Source organism: Rhinatrema bivittatum, chromosome 11, assembly GCF_901001135.1.
Source record: "Rhinatrema bivittatum chromosome 11, aRhiBiv1.1, whole genome shotgun sequence".
NCBI lineage: Eukaryota > Metazoa > Chordata > Amphibia > Gymnophiona > Rhinatrematidae > Rhinatrema > Rhinatrema bivittatum.
Window position 1 is genome coordinate 9,602,456 of NC_042625.1, and position 22,939 is coordinate 9,625,394.

At 41.2% G+C, this 22,939-nt stretch overlaps 1 protein-coding gene across 2 annotated transcripts in view; it reads left to right on the forward strand.

Moving 5' to 3' along the window:
- The window catches only part of TTC28 (tetratricopeptide repeat domain 28), a 2,190,403-nt gene that overhangs the window by 1,282,451 nt on the left and 885,013 nt on the right, over window positions 1–22,939 (forward strand). For both annotated transcript variants that reach the window (XM_029572102.1, XM_029572103.1), the window contains exon 3: window positions 10,191–10,338. In XM_029572102.1, the coding sequence (XP_029427962.1) occupies window positions 10,191–10,338 (148 nt within the window). The remainder of the gene's footprint in view (window positions 1–10,190; window positions 10,339–22,939) is intronic.

Here is a 22,939-nt window from a genome sequence, read left to right on the forward strand (position 1 = left end):
AATGTATTATAAAAAAGCAGGAAGTCACATATTTATTTTTCGCACCAGATCAATTAAAGAATTTCTTAAATCAGAGTAGGATGCCTACCTCATCCCCACTACCCATGCAATAATAAATATTGGGTATAGTTATAGCATGAATCAATCTTGATTTTGAAGTATTTCTTATAATTCCCCTATAAAAAGATAATTATCAAGGAAAAGAAACCCTCCACATTGATTGATATTAATGGTTTATTTCCTAAATGAAATATTTGACAAATTTAATGATTGGTATAAAGACCATGTTTTTCTGTATACAAATAATATGATTGTATCTATTATTTGAAAAGTTATAAATAAAGGATTAAAAAAAATAAAAAAAAATAAAAAAAAAAGACACTGATGCTGCTCTAGTAAAGGGTAGTTACGGGGATCCGCTCACATGGATAAAGGCTCACACATTCAGAATGAGACACTGATGCTGCTCTAGTAAAGGGTAGTTACGGGGATCCGCTCACATGGATAAAGGCTCACACATTCAGAATGAGACACTGATGCTGCTCTAGTAAAGGGTAGTTACGGGGATCCGCTCACATGGATATAGGCTCACACATTCAGAATAAGACACTGATGCTGCTCTAGTAAAGGGTAGTTACGGGGATCCGCTCACATGGATAAAGGCTCACACATTCAGAATGAGACACTGATGCTGCTCTAGTAAAGGGTAGTTACGGGGATCCGCTCACATGGATATAGGCTCACACATTCAGAATAAGACACTGATGCTCTAGTAAAGGGTAGTTACGGGGATCCGCTCACATGGATATAGGCTCACACATTCAGAATAAGACACTGATGCTGCTCTAGTAAAGGGTAGTTACGGGATCCAGTCACATGGATATAGGCTCACACATTCAGAATAAGACACTGATGCTCTAGTAAAGGGTAGTTACAGGGATCCACTCACATGGATATAGGCTCACACATTCAGAATAAGACACTGATGCTGCTCTAGTAAAGGGTAGTTACGGGATCCAGTCTCATGGATATAGGCTCACACATTCAGAATAAGACACTGATGCTGCTCTAGTAAAGGGTAGTTACGGGGATCCGCTCACATGGATATAGGCTCACACATTCAGAATAAGACACTGATGCTGCTCTAGTAAAGGGTAGTTACAGGGATCCACTCACATGGATATATGCTCACACATTCGAATAACTGTATTTGAAATTATGCTGGCATGGCATTCTCTCGGGAACTGGTCTTTAGCAAAAAAATATTTGGGGTTTCCCTTCTTCACCAGGCTCTGTAAATGAAGAGAAGTTTAGTTAATTTTGTTTTTGTTTAGTTTGTTTTTTTTTTTTTTTAATCTCCTATGCCTATTTCTCTGCATCTCTTTGATAATGGTATATCGCATGAGAATGCGGTGTTGTTGATTTACATATTGTGGCTAATTTCCATAACTGAATGGAACTGGTAGTGCTTTCAGCCCAGCAGAAATGAGATTTATATATAATAGTCACAGATTGTAAAAGGCTCTCATCATTAAGAAGAAGGGGTTCAGATGAAGTCGATGATGCATTTCTCGACTTTGAGATCATGTAAAATTGGTCCAGATAGACAGAGGCGTTCTGGGGGGGGGGGGGGGGGTGTTTCCATTGCCGCCAGCAGGAAAGTCCTGCGGCGTGGGACAGTGACAGGATGGGGGAAACTCCACCAGTAAAAGCAGGCAGCTGCAGTGGCAGAGGCCAGCGGTATTTCCTGGAGCCAGTGCAGCAGCAAAGAACAGGCTCAGCATTGCCACTTGTGCTCCCGGAGCCAGCAGCTGAAGAAGAAGCCCTGCAATGCTGCCGGCGGCCGAAGAAGGGAGAGATTGACCCTGTGAGAGTAAGTGCCAGTGTATGTCTGAGGGTGTGTGTGTGTGTATGAGAGGATGCCTGTGTGTGTGTATATGCATGGGTGAGACAGGAACCGTGTGTGAGATAAAGAGGAAGCGTGTATTTGTGAGAGACAGAGAAAACATGTCTGTCTCTTTCACACACACACACTCTTAAGCTCCCTCTGTCTCTCACCAAGCGTGTATGTGTGTGAGAGACAGAGGGAGCATATTATGTGTGTGTGTGTGTACCCCCAGTTCACGACAATCTCAGGGTGACAGGTATGGAGAGTGGGGATTTTTAAAATCCTTATTAGTTTTAATTATTGGGTATCATTTGATGTCTGTTTTGAAATATTTTATTGATGTTTTGGAAAATTTTAAAAATGTCTACAGGAGCTTTTAATTATTGAATGTTGTTCTATTCATCAGCTGTTTTGAAATCAATATTTTTTAGTATGGTTTTATTATTCTGATTGATTTATATTTTTTAATTGTATTGTTTTGAGGAATAGTGATTTTCTGCTTTTCCATTGGTGCACTGCATACAGAATCTGGCTTGTGGTTTCCAGTTCAGTTTTTGTCTGCATGTGTGCATGTGTGAGAGAGAAGGAGATAGAGGAAGTGTGTGTGTGTGAGCATGTGAGAGAGACACCAGGAAGCATGTGTGTGTGTGTGTGTGAGAGAGAGATGGAAGAAGCATGTCTGTGTGTGAGAGAGACACAGGAAGCTTGTATGAGAGAGAGGAACAGAGAGAGTGCACGTGTGTGTGCATGCTTGCCCCCAGTCTACAACAATCTTAGGATGACAGATATGGAGAGCGGGAGATTTTTAAAATCCTTATTAGTTTTAATTATTGGGTGTTATTTGATGTCTCTGCAGTTTTGAAGTATTTTATCGATGTTTAAGAAGTTTTAAAATTATATGTTGGGGGGGCGATGCTAAAGAAGTATCCGCCCCAGGTGCCAAATACTCTGGGTACGCCTCTGCAGCTAGATTTAGGCCTGCCATGTGTGATTGACCAGGATCAGGCAGTTAAACTTAGCTGGATAGCACGGAAAATCTGCATCTGACCCCACTCTTTTTCTGAGAGTAAATGTTTGTGCTTTGCAGTTTTATCTGCACTAATTTAGTTGGTCAGGGATAAAGGAAAGATTTTTAACGGTATATTTATTGTAATTGCTACGTGTTGCTGAAGAGACACACTTAATAAAAATAAAATTTTTGGAAATTGCCATTAAATAAGAACAGGGCCAATCCATTGTGTACATGAAGAATTAACTGCTATATGCCTGCTCATTAAAATAATGCCAGAAATGCTTTCTTGATGGTCATTTTAGGGTGGTAAAGGGACTTTTATAGTACAATCTTAATACCCTACCAGTCATGATAAGGATTGTTTATTATATTGTGGGTAGTGCTAGGTTGTATTTTCTGTATTTGCAGCTTTTACTTCATATGAAACATCCATGCCTTTCAGGAAGTTTGGGCAGCTAGCCACCAGAGAGAACGCCAGAAACCAGAGGATCAGTTGTCATTCTGGGGCAAAGCCTGATGGGAAGTGTAGTTTTAGGAGAATCTGGCCTGAGGAATCAGATGGAAATAATTAGAAATTGAAAGAAAAGCAGAGAATCAGAGGGATGGGATGGTTGTGATGCCACCAGAGAGAGAGAGAGAGATTTCAGCTTCTGAACCAGAAGGCTTGAGAGCAGATATGCTGGTAGGAAGTTTCCATTTAAGCCACTGACTGTTGAAAGTTTTAAGTAATCTGGTAGTATTTAGAAGCAAGATTTGCTATTTTAAACACTTTCTTTATGCAGGTTTGCTTAGAATGTCTTAATGACTTAGAACTGAGTTGTCAGCTGTATATGGAGGAATGCTTGGCTGTAAATAGAGACGCAGCAAACATATGGACCATGTCTCATCTCTGGAAGAGGCTCTTTTCAACCCAAGATGCTTATTGGGAGGCATGCTACCTGATAAGTAGGGACCTTAGCTTTTATTTATTTATCATGGGAATTTCCGTGCTATAACAAAAAATATATCAGTGGGAAAATGACTTTTCCGCTGACTTTTCTCCTGCTTGTTTTAACAAAGTAATTTTTCTACTTATTTTTTTTGTTATAACATTAAAATTCTCCCAGGCAAAATAAAATAAAAACTGAAAACAAAGGTCCCTTCTTATAAGGGCTTCACTGTCTCTTGCACTCTCTCCCTTCTGTTGTATATCATTGTGCAAATTGCTGTCACTTTATAAATAATAGCCATTGTAATGGATGAAAATGGAAAAGTATATAATAATTGCATATCACGTCTTGGTTGTAAGTTAGGCTGTGCACAAAAGTTAATATATACTTCTCTCTCTTTGCCTTGGGCAAATCCTTTGAAAAGGTGGAATGCAAAACTGAGTAAATAGATGATAACTTTCAAAGCGGCGGACAGGTGTACATGGATGCATGCGTGGCACACACATATCTGCGCACCTTATAAAACAGCCAGGGTGCATGCACATGTGAGCGCAATATTAAGTGAGGGTGTGCCCTAGCTGCATAAACCGGGTATCTAACGCGTCAGCCAGGGTATTTTACAATCGGCATGTGTCCAAGCCATGACCAGTTTCACCAGTTCACCCTGGTTTAATAGCCTGCACTCCCCCTAGTTACCCCTGACCCGTTATACCCCTCTGAAATGACAGGGTTATTTCTATAACGCCACCTCCATAGCAGAAGTAAACGTATGCAGCAGTGGACCTGGGCATGCACCAGGGCACATAAGTATGTAAGCACACATCTCTTGGCCATGCCCCAAAATATCCTCATTCCGCCCAGACCATACCCTCTTTTGAAATCAAGTGAGATGTGCATGCTGCGGGAGATATACACGCACTTGGACAGATTTTAAAATTTGGTTGGCACGCAGAAGCCCAGCTTGTGCACGCATCCCCTCATTGATGTGCGCGCTGCGCATTTAAAATCTACCATATAATGTTCAAATATTGCAAAAATCTGGTATCCCTCACATACATTTTTGCCATAAGATTTAATCCAAAATCTTTCATGCAAATATACAAAGTCTGGTGGATGTTTCTGTGGAGAGGTAACAACCCCTTCTTGTAAATTCTCAGAGACCAGGGGAAACTGATAATTAGAGTGAGATCTTGCACATTTTTTGGAAAATAATGTAAATTCAGGTCCCTCATAATGTTTTAATGAATTTGCAGCAAAAACAATTGAAGTGAGGGATTGTTTTTAAGAAAAGCTTGCAAAGTGTGCACATTTCACACTTTTGTATATAGACAGGATACAGAATATGAAGAACATTCTACAGGAATTACCGAAAGCTAAAGATTAGAAATCTGTACCTGAAGACTGAGAAAGCAAATCAATTTTCATCAGTGTTGTCCAAAAAAGGCAATTGTAGGTGTGTGTGTATGGGGGAGGTGGGGGGGTTAATGCTGGAAATCAAATCTTCGTTCCTTTAGTTTTTCTTTGATTTAAATCATTGTGTGTGTAATCTAATTACCATTGAACTAGTTTTCTACTACAATGGCCTGTTTGGTTCAATAATAACACATTTATACTAAAGGTTAATGAAATGAATTTTTTTCACTCCATCCATTTCATTAGAAATGGCTCCACAATCAACACTGGCTAATGGAAAAGAGATTAAATATTCATGTTCATAAATTTTCCATGTCATTTCTGATTTTACCTAATCTCTGCTTCTAAAAGTATTTGAAAGCCCTAATCAAGAGCCTGGTTGACTATTAATTACAGATCTTTATTGTTGAAGCATGTATCTAACTAATGTACCTTGAACACCATATAAATATAGTTTCTATTACTGCTATCTATTGTGTAGAGATGAAGGAGAAAAGGTCTTTGACAGCCTTCTGTTATTGTAGGTTCGGTTTGAAGAATTCAAGAACAATAGATGCAAAAGTGTTAGTAGATTAGGTTGGGACTTTAGGCACGTTTTGGTACATTTGTTAAGTATTCGGTAGTGGATCTTGATTAACTGTACAAATAAGAATATGCAAATGTCTTTAAAAGAGGCTCACAAATCCTGTTTTAAAGAGCTAGACTCAGTGGAAGGCAGAATTGAAAGTGTTTTGGATTTCCTTGACTTGGCGGGTATCCTTGGAGCCACTTAGGATGTCCTGGGATTGTGGCTTTGGAACAAGTAATTCTGCTATTCCTGATTGTGGCTGAAATTGGTGTCGTCCGAGTCAGACTTGGAACCATTTTGCACCTCTAGGTACAAATGGTGTATCAAATTGACTTTAGCACAGTACCTGCTAAGTGAATGAAAAATATGCATCTATACGTAGACTCTTATTTGATATATGATAGTCAAGGTTCATGTTCATAACAGGCAGAGAAATATTAAGACACATTTTTGGGTGGGGGAGAAAGTTTGTTTAAACTTGATAGCCTACCTTTTACCATAAGTGTAATATTGGGTTCTAACATTAAAATACTTAAAACATTAAAATAATAACACAAGCACAATCCTAGCAATAGTACAGAATAAAACACCATAAAGAAAATAACAGACATAATAAATATCATTTAAATATTTCAAATTATTATTATAATCAAATTCAGCATCATGTTTAAACCAACTTGTGGTAACTGGGAACGGCCATAGCTAGGGAAACAATCAGGAGGAAAGAGTGAAAATACTAGGGATGTGCAGACCAAAAGTTTAAGTTCATAAGTCCATAAGTCGAAAGGGGGGGTCATTTGCGGTCAATATGGACATATGGAGAATTCCATAAGTTGAGTCTATGTCCATATGTGCAAATAAAAATTTAAACCCCTCACCCTCCTTAATCCCCTCCCCCCCCAAGACTTACCAAAACTCCCTGGTGGTCCAGCGGGGTCAGGACACCATTTCTGAACTCCTTTGCAAGGAGCACGTGAGGTCGGCGTCACGTCGGAGTGACGCCGACCTCACGTGATTCCCCTTGGGTCCGCTCCCGGACCCTCGTTGGGCCCAAAAGGCACTTTTGGCCAGCTTGGGGGGGTCAGGAGGGGGGTCAGGAGGGGGGTATCTGGGCACTAACAATCATCCCAATGTCCCCGGAATACTTCTTAAAGGGTCATGCAGCCAAAAAATAACCCCCCCCTCCACTGTTCATATCCCCTTCCTCTGGGGGTCTGAGTGGAGACCCCCTGCTGTCTGTCCAAGGTGAGCCTGCAGGCCCAAAAATTATCTAAAAAATAAAATTTAACGTTGCACAGCAGTGCCTCGCTCCCCTTTCCAATCCCTTCGCTTTGTTCAAAATTACCCAACTAAAGACCCCCCCCCCATATCCAAACCCATCCCCCAAATAGCAGACCCCCCCCCCCCCCGACATAAACCATATTCCCTGGTAGTCTAGCGCAATCTAAAAAATAGACCCTGGTGATGTAGAGGATCCCCCGAATCCTCCCATCCCAGACCTCTCCTTTCTTAAGAAAATCAATCTGTGTGGACCAGAGGTGGCCTGGAGCATCCCCTAGCTCCTGGTCGGTCAGCACTGTTTTCTAAAATGGCACTGATTGGACTCTGCCCCTATCATGTGATATTTTTTATCATTTTTTTTCTGTGATAAAAATATTGTGAGGAAACTGCTGCAATATTTTCCCATATATCATGGGAACGCCTCCCCCCCCTGATAAAATATTACAGCATAATAAATCTCCCCCTTAGATTGTAAGCCCTCTGGGGAAAGGGGAATATCTGCAGTACCTGAATGTAATCTGCTTCAAAGTGCTTGCAAAAGTGGAAGATCGATAAATAAATAGATAAATGGTTCTACATGCAGGGCACCAGCCTCTGACCTGGCAGATCTTGGTTCGAGGCCTGCAAGACTACGTTTTACTCTTATGTCTTCTCTGAAATAAAACCATAAGCCACTTTAGTAGAGCCCACGTTCTGTAATACTGTACCAGTAAGAAGAAATCACGGAGCTCAAACGTTGTTACTGGAATGGTCCATCTCTTAAAGGAAAAGTATCTGAATGCTCCTAAAACGAAAAGCATGAGTGGAGCATTTCAGATCTTTCGGTTTAAGGAAACAGCTATTTTGTTTTTAAACTTATTCGGTGTGTGGTGTTAATTTTAAAATACTCCAGTGAAACTTACTCCTGTGGTGGTTCTGCTCCTCCCGTGGTCTGCGTGCCTGCCATCCTCTCTGTCTCAGTGTATTCTTCCTGGCCCTATGAGCATCAGGCTCGGGTGACGCTGGTTCAAGTTATTCTATTCATGCAGGCAATAAAGGAGTCGATAATGTTTATCATTGAAGAACTAATAAATTATTGGGGGGTGTGGAGGGAATTTTTGCTTTGAAGAATAATGACCTACTGAGAATGTTGAAAGGTTCCCCCCATTACCATATTTACACATCAGAACTTGTAACCTTCAACTTCCTTCCAACTTAGTTTAATTATAGTCAAAACATTGTGTTTACTTCGGCCCCTCTTGGGATGCACATGCTGTCCTCCACTTCATGGGCCATCAGTCACCACGAGGTCTGTTAAACTTGATGTGCTGCAAATGAGCAACTCCACTCTATTTTGTTTTGACTGCATGCTGTAATATTTCTCTCTCTTTACTCCATGTCCCCAAAGCTTGCCCTTTCTCTCTAAATAAAATATTTATAGCACCGTCTAGAATATCAGGAATTTGGTATTGTAGCATATTTTTACAACAACATGTACTGCTTGCGGTTAGGAAACAGCAATTACAATATTTGCATGAGATTGCCCTGCCATTGTAAAAGGGCTTATGTTTATAATACATATTTTCTGAGAATCCTTCAAGCAGGATGTTTGTGCTGGTGCTAGTAGATCTCTAGATCAGAAAACGCCAGTAACAAGGCTATAAAGTTACAAAGGAATTCTTGTGGCATCATAAACCACAAAAAATAAAGTTCAATTATATTGTTTCAGAATCTGTTCTGAAAATTATTCAGTCTCCTTAGAGAGTAGGTCTCCCTATTAAAATGTTTTGCATTATAAACTGAAACATGATTTTATTTTTGTGGAGAGGGAAGCGGCCTTCAGATTGAAATCGCTGTGGAGTGCTGCAAACCAGAAAAGACCCTGCATTATGTTTATAATAAAATTACAGAGTAAATTCTGCACCAGATGATGAGATTGATTAGGCAGTTCATGCCCTCTTATTATATGTAAAATGGCTCTTTCGCAGACGAATGGTGCTGCTGCCCTTTCTCCAGGCTGCAGTATTTATGTGATGTAGGTTGTTTACCTTTGCATGTTTGTTAATTGTTTTTCTAAGATATTTTCAAATTTCCTTTTTTTTTTTTTAATGCACTTCAAGGCATGAATTACTTTATTTTCAATCATTTAAATTAAATGGTCATATAAACTGAGTAAGTTAAAGCAAAACCAAAAGCATGTTCATTTCATTTATTGGATTCTGAAACTACTTGAGATGAGTCACAGTGAAAAGATAGAGAGTACTGGGAATTGTTTGGAAAGAATTAAAAAAGAAAACTGAGAATATTATAATGCTTTAATGTCCCCACACCTTGCATGTTTTTGCAGTTCTGGTCATCCCTATTTAAAGAGGAATGATATCGAGAAAGGCATAAAAATTGCTCCCTTATGAAGAAGGACTAAACAGGGTAGGGCTTAGTAGGTTAGCACTAATATGGCTGCGTGATATGGAACAAGTTGATAAGGAATAGTTATTTACCCTTTCAAATAGTGCTAGGATTAGGGATCAATGAAACGTATTGCAAATTTAAAACAAGTTTAAGAAAGTGTTATTTATTTCAGTCTCAACACATAGTTAAGCTGTGGAATTTGTTGCCAGAGGATGTGGTCCTGGATAACCTTATAGCTGGGTTTAAAAAAGGTTTGGATGGCTTTCTGGAGCCTAGGTCCATTAACAAATACTTGCCAAATGTATTTAGGGATCACGACGTCTTTCTTCAGGATGTGAGCAATGGAGAAGGGATTCCCCCTATTAGAATCTGCCATATTCTTCCAAGTGATCTGGATTGACCATGGTCAGAGACGAGATGCTGGGCTTGATGGACTATTGTTCTGACCCAGTTTGGTACATCTTATGTTCTTAGATTTGAAAAACATGGTAATGGGCACAATGCATTCTTCTCTGCCTATAGGCAAAACCTTTGCTATATCAGGCCTGATGTATTTAAGTGAAAAAGTGACCTTTCTGCATAGTCAGGAGTTCATGTAATACAAATTTTACTTGCAGCTTAACATTGATGCTTACAGCAGAATATGAATCACATGGTATCTTAATAGCGTAATGTTTCTTGTGCTTAAGCACTTGTTGTCTCTTCTTTTAGGCATACTTCCGACAGGGTGTTGCCCTTCAATATCTTGGGCGCCATGCAGACGCACTGGCAGCTTTTGCATCTGGACTGGCTCAGGATCCCAAGAGTCTTCAACTTCTGGTTGGCATGGTGGAAGCCGCCATGAAGTCTCCCATGCGAGGTGAGTTTGATATGGCCTTCTATGCAAACCCCTCCTAATTCCATTTATTACTTGTATACTGCCACACCTGCTACATTCCTTACCAGTGTGGCGTCAAATCTCATAAACCATGTATGCAAAGATCAATACAATAAGATTAAAAACATTTCCCAAAATCCTTCTCAGCTGCCATGACCCCCCCCCCCAAAAAAAAAAAAAACATTTTTCAGCACAACAATCTTTTGTTATTATCCAGTCCATCACAACCACCTTTACCAGTGGAGGAATAGCCTAGTGGTCAGAAAAGTGCCCTACGAACAAGGGAAACCAGTCACTTTACCCTCTGTTGCCTCAGGTACAAATTTAGATTGCAAGCCCCCTGGGGATAGGGAAATACCTATAGTACATGAATATAATCTTCTTTGAAATGGTGAAACACACAAAAAAGTAGAAACCACAGCCCACCCAGCAAAAACCAATGCCACCTCAGAGCCTAGCTACCTCCCTGAAAACAACTAGGTTTTTACCTTTTTGCTAAAAGCCATTAAATTCAACTCCAGCCTAATATCTAGCAGAGCAGAATTCCATAGCTTAGGACCCACCAGTGAGAAAAGGTCTCTTGTAATAGACTACCTTCTGAATCTCCTACTTCAAGGGAATCTGCAATAATGCACCCTGAGATGAAGGCAGACGACATCCCGAGATAGCCAGTTTAATCTTTACAAGTTCACAGGTCCTCCACCTCTGAAAACCCAAAAAATCAGCGTCGTCTTAAATCTCACCCAAGCCCTCATTGGTTACCATAGTCCAACAAGGACACGATTGAATTAAATCTGTGATTGTTGTCAAAAAGACAGGTTTACTCAACAATGGGCAGAGCTTCTACACTTGTCTGAGTTTAAAACATACTTTCTGCACCATCACTCTTGTTTGCCAGTTCCCGGCTACTTCTCTCTATTGTTCTCTGTAGTCCCATCCCCAGTAACTATTTGATGTAATTTCCACCTTCAGTTCTGATGTAAACCGGTATGATGTAACTACTAATACCGGTATAAAAAAAAAAAAAAAAAAAAAGGCTTTAAATAAATAAATAAATCACTGAAATATAAGATTCTATGTCAAACATTGCATCAAATTGAGCCCCTAAATCCCTCTCCTTTACCACACATCAGCCTAATTTATCCTTAGCACCAATGGTGGTGAAACTAATTCCCCTCCATTTATAAAAAGGCACACCTGTTTTTTCTACATTCATGGTCAAATAGCTGTCCAATAGCCACTAGAGTTCACACTAAGTCCTCTATTCAAGGACTCCATTGTACCTGCCTGGTCAAGGCCAGCGCAAACCATCAGCTGGACATCATCCATATACGAATAATGTGTAAAACCTAAAAAACATGTAAGCCCACCCCCAAGAGATGCATAAAAATGTTGAATAGTAACTCTGATAATAAGGAACCTTTTGGGACCCTACAGTCAACTTCTGTTTACTCAGATAGCTAACCCCTAACTATAACTAAAGAGATCTAGTCAATCAAAACTCCCTCCCCCCCCCCCCCCCCCGCCTACATTGCTGTAACAGAATCCCATGGTTAACAATGTCAAATGTATTTGACAAATCTAACAAAACCTAGAAAATAGACTTCTCAGTTTCTGCAATGCAACACCTCATCTGCCACTGCTATTGGTACCATTTCTGTTCTGTGACCCGTCCCAAGTCCTGTCAGATGAGGCTCCAAAATAAAAAGTTCTCACCCAGAGAACATTGCTATTTACATCTGTCCACTTTATGGAATTCAGATGTATGCTATGGTGGACAGGAAAAAGTATTGATTATCTTGTTACAAGCCTTTTACTTGATCTATAATTGATGACATAGCGGAATTTGGCCTGTCAGTTACCTGAACATAAAACCTCTTAGTGAACAGGTTGTCAGTTTCAAGCAGTACTACAGTGATCATCAGTACAGGTGTACTGTCATTTATGTTTAAATTTGTTTTATTGAATATTTCAACAGCAATAAACAAATGATACTTGACAAAGTAAAGTCTGGTTCTTAACCCACCATGTCAAGAACAGAGTGATGAATAATCAACAAATGCCCTCATCCATTACCTTCAACACAAGAATTATCTTATTCCTCATCATAAATCAAAAATGTAGTAAAATAGTCAATGAAATAGATAAACATAATGGTGACAACATCTGTCAGTTAAAGATCTTTCAAAACCTGACTTCTTGTGATGTGAGATGGTGAGTTCAAGTAAAAAGTCCAACTTCTTAAAAAAATAAAAAAGCATTTTCATGCCCAACTTCTCCATAACAATGATGCAAAGAATTCCTTCAGTGTGTGAAACTGGAGGATGAACTTCTCGCCAAGAATGCAGAAACCTTTTCAGTTGTAGGTATTGGGGGGGAGGGAGCAACATGGCTGCCTTGCTCTAGCTGTGTTCCCGGTTCCATGTTTGAATCTTTTTTGTTTGCTGTAATTTTGCTGCTCTGGTTAAAAGGAAGAATAAAGCCCATCTACCCCCTTCTGTCAAAGCCCTATAGTCAAATGGCTATTTGACTCTGTGCCTTTGGGAGTCATGGCTTCCTTTGTGGAAGAATCATTGGAAGTTGTTGCAACAGCACAAGTGTCACAGACTTCCTTGCCTGTGGAGACATCGCTTAGCCCGGAGGATAGGAAGACGCCTGAGGATCCAGCTATTCGGTCAAGGAGTGAGGTTCATTTGCCGGTTGATAACATTTCTGGATCTTACCTGGGCAGCATCTTTGAGAGGAAAGCCCTATAGTTTCAGAATTTTGGGGACATTTTCTATTGGAACATCAGGGAATGGAATTGACTCTGGATCCTCCTTAGCTTCTCAGTAATGTTTTGGAACTGGTTCATTAAGTCCAGCACAGTGGGCTTTATCCTTGCCATAACCAAAGGTATTTTACCTTGGAGATTACGTGGCTTGCAATTGAGAACCTGGGTAACTTTATTTGTTCAATTTTCTTCCAAGTTTGGGTCTCTAGCTGAAAAAATATCTGGTTAAGAAACTGTCCTGACTCAGAGATTGGCTGCTGCTGAGTTTTTAAGTTCAGTAGGAGAATAATATGCTTATGAAGGTCAATATTGTGTTTCATAATAAATGGGAGAACCTGGAGAATACATTTTGTAACCCCTGGGCTGCTTGCACCCAGATAGTGGTACCAGAGGCCATATCTCAAATATAGCTTCAGGTGGTAAACTTCTCATAAAGTTATAATATGTTAAACTTCAAGGGCAAAACTTACTTTCAAGGCCCTTGCATTACATTCCCTTAAGTCTCAGTTCATAGTTCTTGTATACAGCACTGGTAACTACTAACATTAGTTTACAGCAAAAAAAAAAATTACTGAAAGCTTACTTTGGTTTCCAACAATACTTTTACTGATATAGTGTGAAATGATGAAATGTTCTTTACAGTGGTTCAATTCATGTTAAGATGGTAGAAGGGCTTTAAATAAATTTGTGACTTATGGTCTTGCTTCAGTCTTTAATCTGATGTTTCTTCCATCCTACTGTTATAGTTATTGATGTTTGGGTGGATCCTTGGATACTGTGGCAGCTGACCATGCCCACGGGGGGGCAGTCCCGTGAGGGACCACGGTGTCAGGCTAGACTCTGGACACACAAACACAGATTTGAATCTTTTATTAAACAGTTTTGGAAACCACCAGAGGTGGCAGTAGTGAGTAGTAAATGTTGAGCCCGGCTGGGCGAGTATCCCACAGGACGCTGGAACAGCGAATCTTCTGCTTGGCTGTGCTGTAGTGGAAAGAGACTGAGAGTTATGAGTCCCAGGTAGAATAGGAGAAGCTTTTGGGTACTTGCCAGGTTCTTATGGCCTGGATTGGCTACTGTTGGAAACAGGATGCTGGGCTTGATGGACCCTTGGTCTGACCCAGTATGGCATTTTCTTATGTTCTTAAGCTCCGAGACAGGGAGAGCAGGCCCTCGAGGAGCGAGTACCTGATCCCTTAGAGTAGAAAGATTCAGTGGTATTGTACTCACACAGCAGTTCCACTAGACGAGAGGTCTGGCACTAGAACAGAGGGCAGGCCCTTGAGGAGTGAGTACCTGGTTCCAGGGAAGCAGTACTGTGGAATAGAAGGTAGTTGTACTCACAGATGGAAACTGTTAGTGAAGTCTTCTAAGTAGAAAGGGTTGTAGATGCAGGCAGCGACTCAGGGAACATGGGCTCTCGAGGAGCGAGTACCGGTTTCCTGATAGCACCTGAAAGAAGCAGAAGAGGCCCCCGAGGAGCGGGTACCCCGTTAGCAATAAGAGTTCCAGATAGCGCTGGAGTGGCAGAGCAGCTTCGGTACGGACAGAGAATCCCATCCATAGAATTCCAATTGCTAACTCGATTACCCAGCAAAAGAGGTAGGCTTAAATATCCGGGCAGCGTGATGTCATCTCAAGGGGACGCCCCAGAGGTTCGCGCCAACGAGGAAATAAAGATGAGGGCGGCGTGCGCGCGCCCTATGGTACCTTGGAGGAGCATGGCGGGAAGCAGCACCAAAGCCGGTCCGGGGACACCGGAGAGGACGGCAGACAGACGCTGCAGCAGCCAGTGGTCCGAGGTGAGTGGGAGGAGCCGCAAGAAGAGTGAGGTAGGAGGGGCACAACACCCACTGGCACAGGATAAGCTTTATACTTCCCTCCCAATATTGGTGAAGTATTAAAGGTGTGAAATCTGTTTTATACAGTCAGTTATCTCTTACCTCATACAGAGTGTCTTCCTCTGAACTCCTTAGTTTCCTCACATTACCTGAATGGCACCAAGTATACTCCTGTTCTCCCTTCCAGTATCAGAATGATACATCTGTTACTCCTCTTCTCCAAATCTCCAGTATATATTCTTGGGCCCTGTTAGGGGTCCATCCCAGCTCATTCCTCTCCTGTCTTCGCCTCCTCCTCCTTCGGATGGTATATAAGTCATCTCTCCTTTGGATACTGATGATCTGCAGGTCCCTTCTCAGGGAAGCAACCTTTCCCTTTAATGTTAAAGTAGCAAAGAAAAGAACTTAACTGAGTCCCTAGCTAATGGGTACTCATTGCTCAAATACATCATCAATAAAATATAAAAGGGATAGGGAGGGTGGACAGAAACTCCCATATCCATGGAGAAGTTAAAAGTCAAACAGAAAATATCAGAGGATAGCCAAGACATGCTGCCTCTGGAAAAAGAAACTAAAATCCACATCCTAAGATGGTGGTCTGGTTTTATATACCAGAGGAGCTCACCAAATGCTATTTTCACATGGAGGAGCTATACACCCACATTGTAGTTATATTTCTTCCCAAAACAAAAGTGGTTTACTACTACACCTGTTCCCAATAGGGATCCAAGGAATCTCAACACATGGAAATGGAAGAATCATCACCTTATTTATTTATTTATTTATTTTAGATTTTTATATACCGGCATTCGAGACAGCAGTCACATCATGCTGGTTCACATAAAACAGGGGTGCAAAGTAAACATAACAATAACAATGGTGCTGAAAAAGCAGTTACATATAACACGGTGATAAGAACTTGGCTTAGAGGAAGAGAAAGGACAGGTTATTAATTTACACAAGTAAACGATAGGAGATAAGGTCGACCATGGTGTAGATGGAGATTAGGGGTGGCTTGGAAGTATTAGATCAATTGACGTCTGGGAAGGCTTGTGTGAATATCCAGGTCTTTAGTCTTTTTTTGAAGGTTGAGATGCATGGTTCTATTCTGAGATTTGAGGGTATGGAGTTCCATAACGGTGGGATGGCTGTAGAGAAAGCTCGGTCTCTTAGTGTGCTGTGTCTGGTAGATTTGGGCGGTGGTACCTGTAGCGAACCCTTGTATGCATTTCTTGTCGGTCTTGACGAATTGTGTAGTCGGAGAGGGATCTGTAGGTCAATGGGAGCCAGTTGGTGGATGTTTTTGTATGTGATGAGAATGGCCTTGTATATTATTCTAAAGTGTATAGGTAGCCAATGGAGGTTCTTTAGAATGGGGGTTATGTGGTCCCTTCTCCTGGTGTTTGTCAGAATTCGTGCAGCTGCATTTTGCACCATCTGAAGCGGTTTGGTGTATGAAGCGGGAAGGCCAAGTAGGATGGTGTTACAATAGTCTAATTTTGAAAAAATGATTGCTTGCAGAATGGTTCTGAAATCTTGGGCATGGAAAAGAGGTCTAATTCTTTTCAGAACTTGTAGTTGATAGAAACAGTCTTTGGTGGTTTTGTTAATAGTGGCTTTGAAATTCAGGCGATTATCAACTAGGTTAAATTAATTAATTAATTAATTAGGTTAGAAATTAATCACCTGATTAATTTCCCTAAATCAGAAAACATTTCTGCAGAGGAAATGTTCAAAAGATATTTGTCAGAAGTGTTCAAAAATTTTTTAAATATCTTTCCATGTAACAGAAGCTAAATATGAGGATAAGGCTGATTTGTCTCCAATTTCATCTGGTAGTTTCAATGTCATCGCTTTTTGTGAGAGTTCTGGAGGTATTTTTGTAATTCCTACTATTTTGATTGTGAATTTTGAGCATGAATCTGATCAACCTTTTATAAACATAAGGATGAATTGTTCAAGAAACTGAAGATTAGGATTTTTCCTGATGTGGCAAAAGCCACGCAGAAGAAGAGGAGACACTTTTTATTATTGCTTTCTAGAGTGATTCAGATTAAAACCATGTTGCTTTGGAAATTTCCATGCAAATGGTTGATCAGATTTAATTAAGTAAAATATGTAGTTTTTGAATCCATAAAACTCTCTTTTTCTGAGTGATAAATTGCCTGCTGGATCCCACATAGGCTCCCACATAGACTCTACTTCTGAAGATCAGTGGCTTTATTTGAGTTTATGGTCCCCTTGGAATTTCCTCCTTTTTGTAATGTGAAATCAGTTCTAGAGTTTTGGTAGTTTTATTTCCTTAGTTAATGTTCTTATTTTCATTCTGATTTTTTCCTCTTTCTCTTGTGATGGACTTTACTAATGGAAAGATTTCATTATTGATAGTGTGATTCATTTGTTGTTTTCTTCTTTTTACTTTCTTTACAAGATGAATTTCTGAGTATTATATTTTCAAATGTGAATAAAGAGAGAGAAAGAGAACATTACAAGTTGTGATGAAACCCATAATTTGCTGAATATAAGCTAAGATATTATGCCAGAAGTTCTGAATTTCTGTGTAGGACCAAAAAAAACATGATCCAAAGTCCCCACTACTCCTTGACATTTAATGCAAGTCTCAGATGATGCTAGCTTAAAGGTAAATTTTAAAAGGGATGCCCTGGTGCCCACTCATGTGCATAAAGGGGGATTTTGCAATATACGTGCAGCTACGCAATCAAGCTTTTGCCTAGTTCCCTCACCGTCTGCTCCAATAAAGGAGCGGACGGATAAGGAACTTAACCCCTACCTATCCTTTCTTCCTTTTCCCCTCTCCTCCCCAACCCCTAAACCCACCCTAACTCAGCTAATTGTTTTTGTTTTTAAACTTACTTCATCTGAAGAGCTGAAGTAAGTTCTGCGCACCGGCTGGCTGTCAGTGCAAGTTTCACCAGGACAGTACCTAATGGTGCTGTCCTTACTGGCCTCCGCCCCACCCAGGCCTGCCCCCGGCCTGCCCCCTTTAAGAAACCCAGCACGTCCGTGCGAAATGAGAGATAAGCACATGGCTTGGCCACTCTGGAAATGTACTCAGCGCTCGTGTGGTCCAGTCACGCATGTATCTCCTGGGATTTGTGCATGCTGGGCTTTTAAAATAACCCCTTTAGCTAGAAAGTCTGTTTGCTGAGAGATACGAAGGGATCTTTGTTTTCAGTTTTTATTTTATTGTTTAGATATTAATTCCTCATGTAATTGATCTAGTGGAATTCCATCCTGGACAATTAACAATTTATAAAATACACTAGTAAAACCATCAGGTCCAAGGATTTTAAAACGTTTAGCTTGAGATATATCTGAATTTCCTGCAATTTCATGGGATCATTTAAAATTTGAAGCTGCTCTTAAGTTAATTTTGGACAGTGTAAAGAAGAAAGGTACTGCTCTCTTCTGCAGCATTACAAGGAGTCCCCTTGCACAATTGAAATAATACTGGTGAAAAACAGCAGCAATTGTTTTATTCAAATTTTGCAGAACTTTGGAGGTATTCCCCATAGGAAGAATAAATCTAGTATCCATCGGGGATCATGTGCTGTCATTTAAAAACATACAAACACAATGAAATTTGTTTTGTTTAGCAGTGAAGTCTTCCAAGTAGGATTGTAGATACAGGCTGCGTCTCAGGGAACATGGGCCCTCGAGGAGCAACTACCAGTTTCCTGATAGCACCTGAAAGAAGCAGAAGAGGCCCCCGAGGAGCGAGTACCCCATTAGCAGTAAGAGTTCCAGATAACGCTGGAGTGGCAGAGTACCTTCGGTATGAAGAGCGAATCAGAGTTGTCCGGAAGGAGTCCGAAAGGAGTCCCTTGCTAACTCGCAGGCCGATACAGTAAAGCTGCAGAATGCCTGCTCTCCTGGCGCGCGCACCGGCCACTCGCCGGTGCGCGCTATTCTGTATTTAAATTAGGCCCGGCAATAAAAACGGGCAAAAGGAGGCGCTAGGGACACTAGCGCGTCCCTTGCTCCTCCTTTTTGACAGGAGCGGCGGCTGACAGTGGGTTTGACAGCTGATGCTCAATTTTGCCGGCGTCGGTTCTCGAGCCTGCTGACAGCCACGGGCTCGGAAACCGGATGCTGGCAAAATTGAGCATCCGGTTTTCGGCCCAACAGCCACGGGCCAAATTCAAAAAATTTTTTTTTTTAAACTTTTTTTTACTCTTCGGGACCTCTGACTTAATATCGCCATGATATTAAGTCGGACAGTGCACAGAAAAGCAGTTTTTTACTGCTTTCTGTGCACTTTCCCGGTGTCAGGAAGAAATTAGCGCCTACCTTTGCGTCGGTGCTAATTTCTGAAAGTAAAATGTGCGGCTTGGCTGCACATTTTACTTTCTGTATCCCGCGCGCATACCTAATAGGGCCATCAACATGCATGTTGAGGCGCTATTAGGTGCCGCGGGTTGGACGCGCGTTTTCCTCCCCTTACTGAATAAGGGGTAAGGGAAAACGCGCGTTGGAGCGCACTGTACTGTATCTGTCCGTTGATTAGCTAGCAAAAGAGGTAAGCTTAAATATCCGGGCAACGTGACGTCAACTCAGGGGGGCGCCCCTGAGATTCGCGCCAAAGAGGAAATAAAGATGAGGGCGGCGTGCACGTGCACGTCCTGTGGTACCTTGGAGGATCATAGCGGGAAGCAGCACCAAAGCCGGTCTGTGGACACCAGAGAGGTCGGCAGACAAACGCCGGGGCAGCCAGTAGTCCGAGGTGAGCGGGAGGAACCGCAAGAAGAGTAAGGTAGGCGGGGCGAAGCCGTCGTAGACCAACGGTCGCAACACTGGACGAGAGGATATCAGGACGAGTGGACATCTAGTCACAGACGAGGAACTCCAAGGCTTCAGGAAGAGAAGCCAAGAACTGGAACATACTAAGAAGAAGATCCGACGATGGACGAGACCCAGTACATCGGGAACAAGAATAACATGGATCATGAAGTCATCTGGTCAGGAACAGGAAGATGGAACTCCGTTGGAACTCTCTGGAGCTTGTAACTTCCTGGAGCTGATGAAACGCCAATGAAGGTGTTGTAACTCCATTCGAAGGTCCTAAGGAACTGAAGCAGGGCGTTATATAGGGCAGGTCCAGGAAATCCCCTGAGGACGTCATCCAGTGGAGCTGAAGTGTGCTTCCTGCTTCTGGCCCTTTAAGAGAGATGAAAAGGCGCATGCCCATGCCTAGAGGAATCCCAGAGAAAGGAAGGCGTAGCTGAGGCCTGCGGCAGCGTCCTGCCGCATTAGGAAGAGAAGGCAGGCCAGAGGCAGCTTCTCGCCATAAAGAGGAGCCATGCTGGGGCTGACTCCAGCCTGAAGAAGAGGAGAAGGCAGTGGTGGCTCCATGCCGCAGAGGGGGAATCCCGATGGGGCTTTCCCGGTGGCAGGGGCGGAGTCTGCGGCTCAGCTCGCAGCTGCAAAGGAGGGACGCCAGCTGCAGAAGCAGTGACCAGGCCGCAAAGGAGGTAGCAGCGTCGGGCCGGCAGGGCCGCAAGAACGGTAGTAGATAAAGACCTCTTGTTGTATCCCACCTTCTCAGTTGCTCCAACTGAGGCACTGTTTGATATCTATTAATGTCCTCCTTTGGCACTGCCCTCTATATTTGTCCATAGCATACATGGTCTGTCACTGCTTTGGTAGCAATTAATAACATCAATTTGATAAAGTAATTAAATTGCCCATAGAGGTAAACTAAAAAATAATCATGATCTGTGATACTAAACAGCCATAATTCAGATATTTGTCAGCAGGTGAAATTTATTAACATAATTGCAGTCAGATTTATTAAAATTTCGGAAAATCAGAAGGGGAAATGACTTTGGAAAGTTCAGTTTTAGTAAAATGACTTTTTGTGTGCATTTCTTGCTCTTTGTTGTAGTGTTTAAATATCCAGCCCATATACATAGTATATGGGCAATAATCAAACTGTCTGCGTTATGTATAAACCGTTACTTTTTTACCCTTGTGTTTTGTTCCATTAATCAAAGTAAAAGAGCACATATAGTTTTGCTTTGTTTATTGCCTTGGGATAAAGATAGAGATTAGAGATTTGCAGCGCTCTCTATAGTGGGTCAGAACGTTTTTGAACTTCACTTTATTTGTACTTAAATTTTCTGTATTTGCCAAATTATTTTCAGAAGGAGGAAAATAGTTTTTTATTTGATCTGGTGGTTTCCTCCTGCTCCTTTGGGCTTCCAGTTCAATCAGGACTGGGATTTCCCCTCTTTTATACTGCCTTCCCAACTCGTCTTAGACCAGTCATTGCAGCTCTGTTTCTCGGCCAGTGGCAGAACTCCTTCTGCAGCCCCAAGATTAGGGTCCCTAAATCCAGCCATGCAGTGTCACCATGGTGAGTGATGCCTCTGCGGTGCCTCCCGTCCCAGTCGACTTAAGAGAGTGGAAGGAGCTGAACCAGGCATCCATCCCAGGTCCTGCTGCATGGCAGTGCACAACACTGCAACTGGGCTGGCCCAAGTTAAATTCTTATCTTGTCCAAAAAAAGTCTAATGTTTTCTCTTTTAATATTTGGATTTATCTCAAGCCTTCTTATCATTGATGAATGTGTGTTAAAGAAGACTAAAAATGTTTTTTTTAATTTAATTTTAATTTAAGTTTAAATCATTACTGAATGATAAACTTAAAAGCACTATTTGAATTACAGCAATAGTCAAAACAAAAAGAATCAGTTAATACAATTCAAATACTAGTTCCCATTTTCAAAACTCAGAAGGAAAAAAGGAGGTGAATTGACAGAAGAAAAACTAAAGAAAAGAGAAAACAAAGATGATGCCGATACCAACTGTTGAAGCCAAACACGGTGGATAAGGCTCAGTATTTAAATCTCAGCACTCTTATCTAATAAAATTTTTTCCAAATGTCAGTTCAACAAAAATAAATGTATTCTTTGCCTTAACTAAAGGAACTGCTTCCTCTGAGCTTGTCACCAGAGCTACATCCGGAAATATTTGCATCTTATGACTGCTAGAAAGAAACTCTATCTGTAAAGTATATATTTTAAATACTAGCTCTTTATCTCGTTCCAAACAAAAGAAAAGCAATAAGGTTGCATGCACTGGTTTATCATCTACAGATGTTTCTAAAAAAGCAGAGAAATTTGTGCTATCCAATTATAAAACATCATTGCCCTCCTCTTACACATCTACCACAACTTTAGGTTGTGATACATAATAAATCTGAGGTAACATCTTTAGTTTCTCTTCTGAAAAACCTGGATACCTTGTAAATGTTTTGCAAACAGTTCTTGCACAGAGAGGAGCCTAGATACAGGAAAATTCAATAATCATCAGGTTCTTCTCTGCCTATTTTCTATAGCTTCCGATTGTTTATGCACTATTAAACTATCCTGGAAGGAGGTAATTGTAATATGCACTGAAGAAACAGACTTTTCACATCATGTTCTTCTGATTTGGAATGTGTACCTTTAGTAAAATTATATAGTTGCGTTCTAAAGTCAGATAGTCTTATCCAGTCTGTTTCACCCTGCATATGTCAAAGAGGGTGACACTACCAGATTCTTCCATATCACCCATTGGTTCAGAAGGAAGAGGAACATATGAAGTTAATATTAACAGCTTCAGCATCAGCAGGACTAGAAGAAATCACAGGAAGCTCTACCTTCTCCATACTTTAACCCCTCGATTATACCACCAAAGGGGATACTAACTTCACTAGTTGTATTGAGAGGATCTTACTCAACTGCAATCCCATTCAAAGCTTGTATAGCCAGTGGGGAATGCAGCAGACATGGTCCTGAGCTCAAGGAAGCTCTAGATGTTAAAGCTCCACTAACAGTCACCCTAGGAAAAGCCAGACAAACGCTGCATATATTGCTACATAGGCCCACTAACCTTGATGTCATGTGAAGATGACATTGAGATCTTCCCCTTCTGCTTTTTGCCTATCAAGGCCCACAAAAAACAAG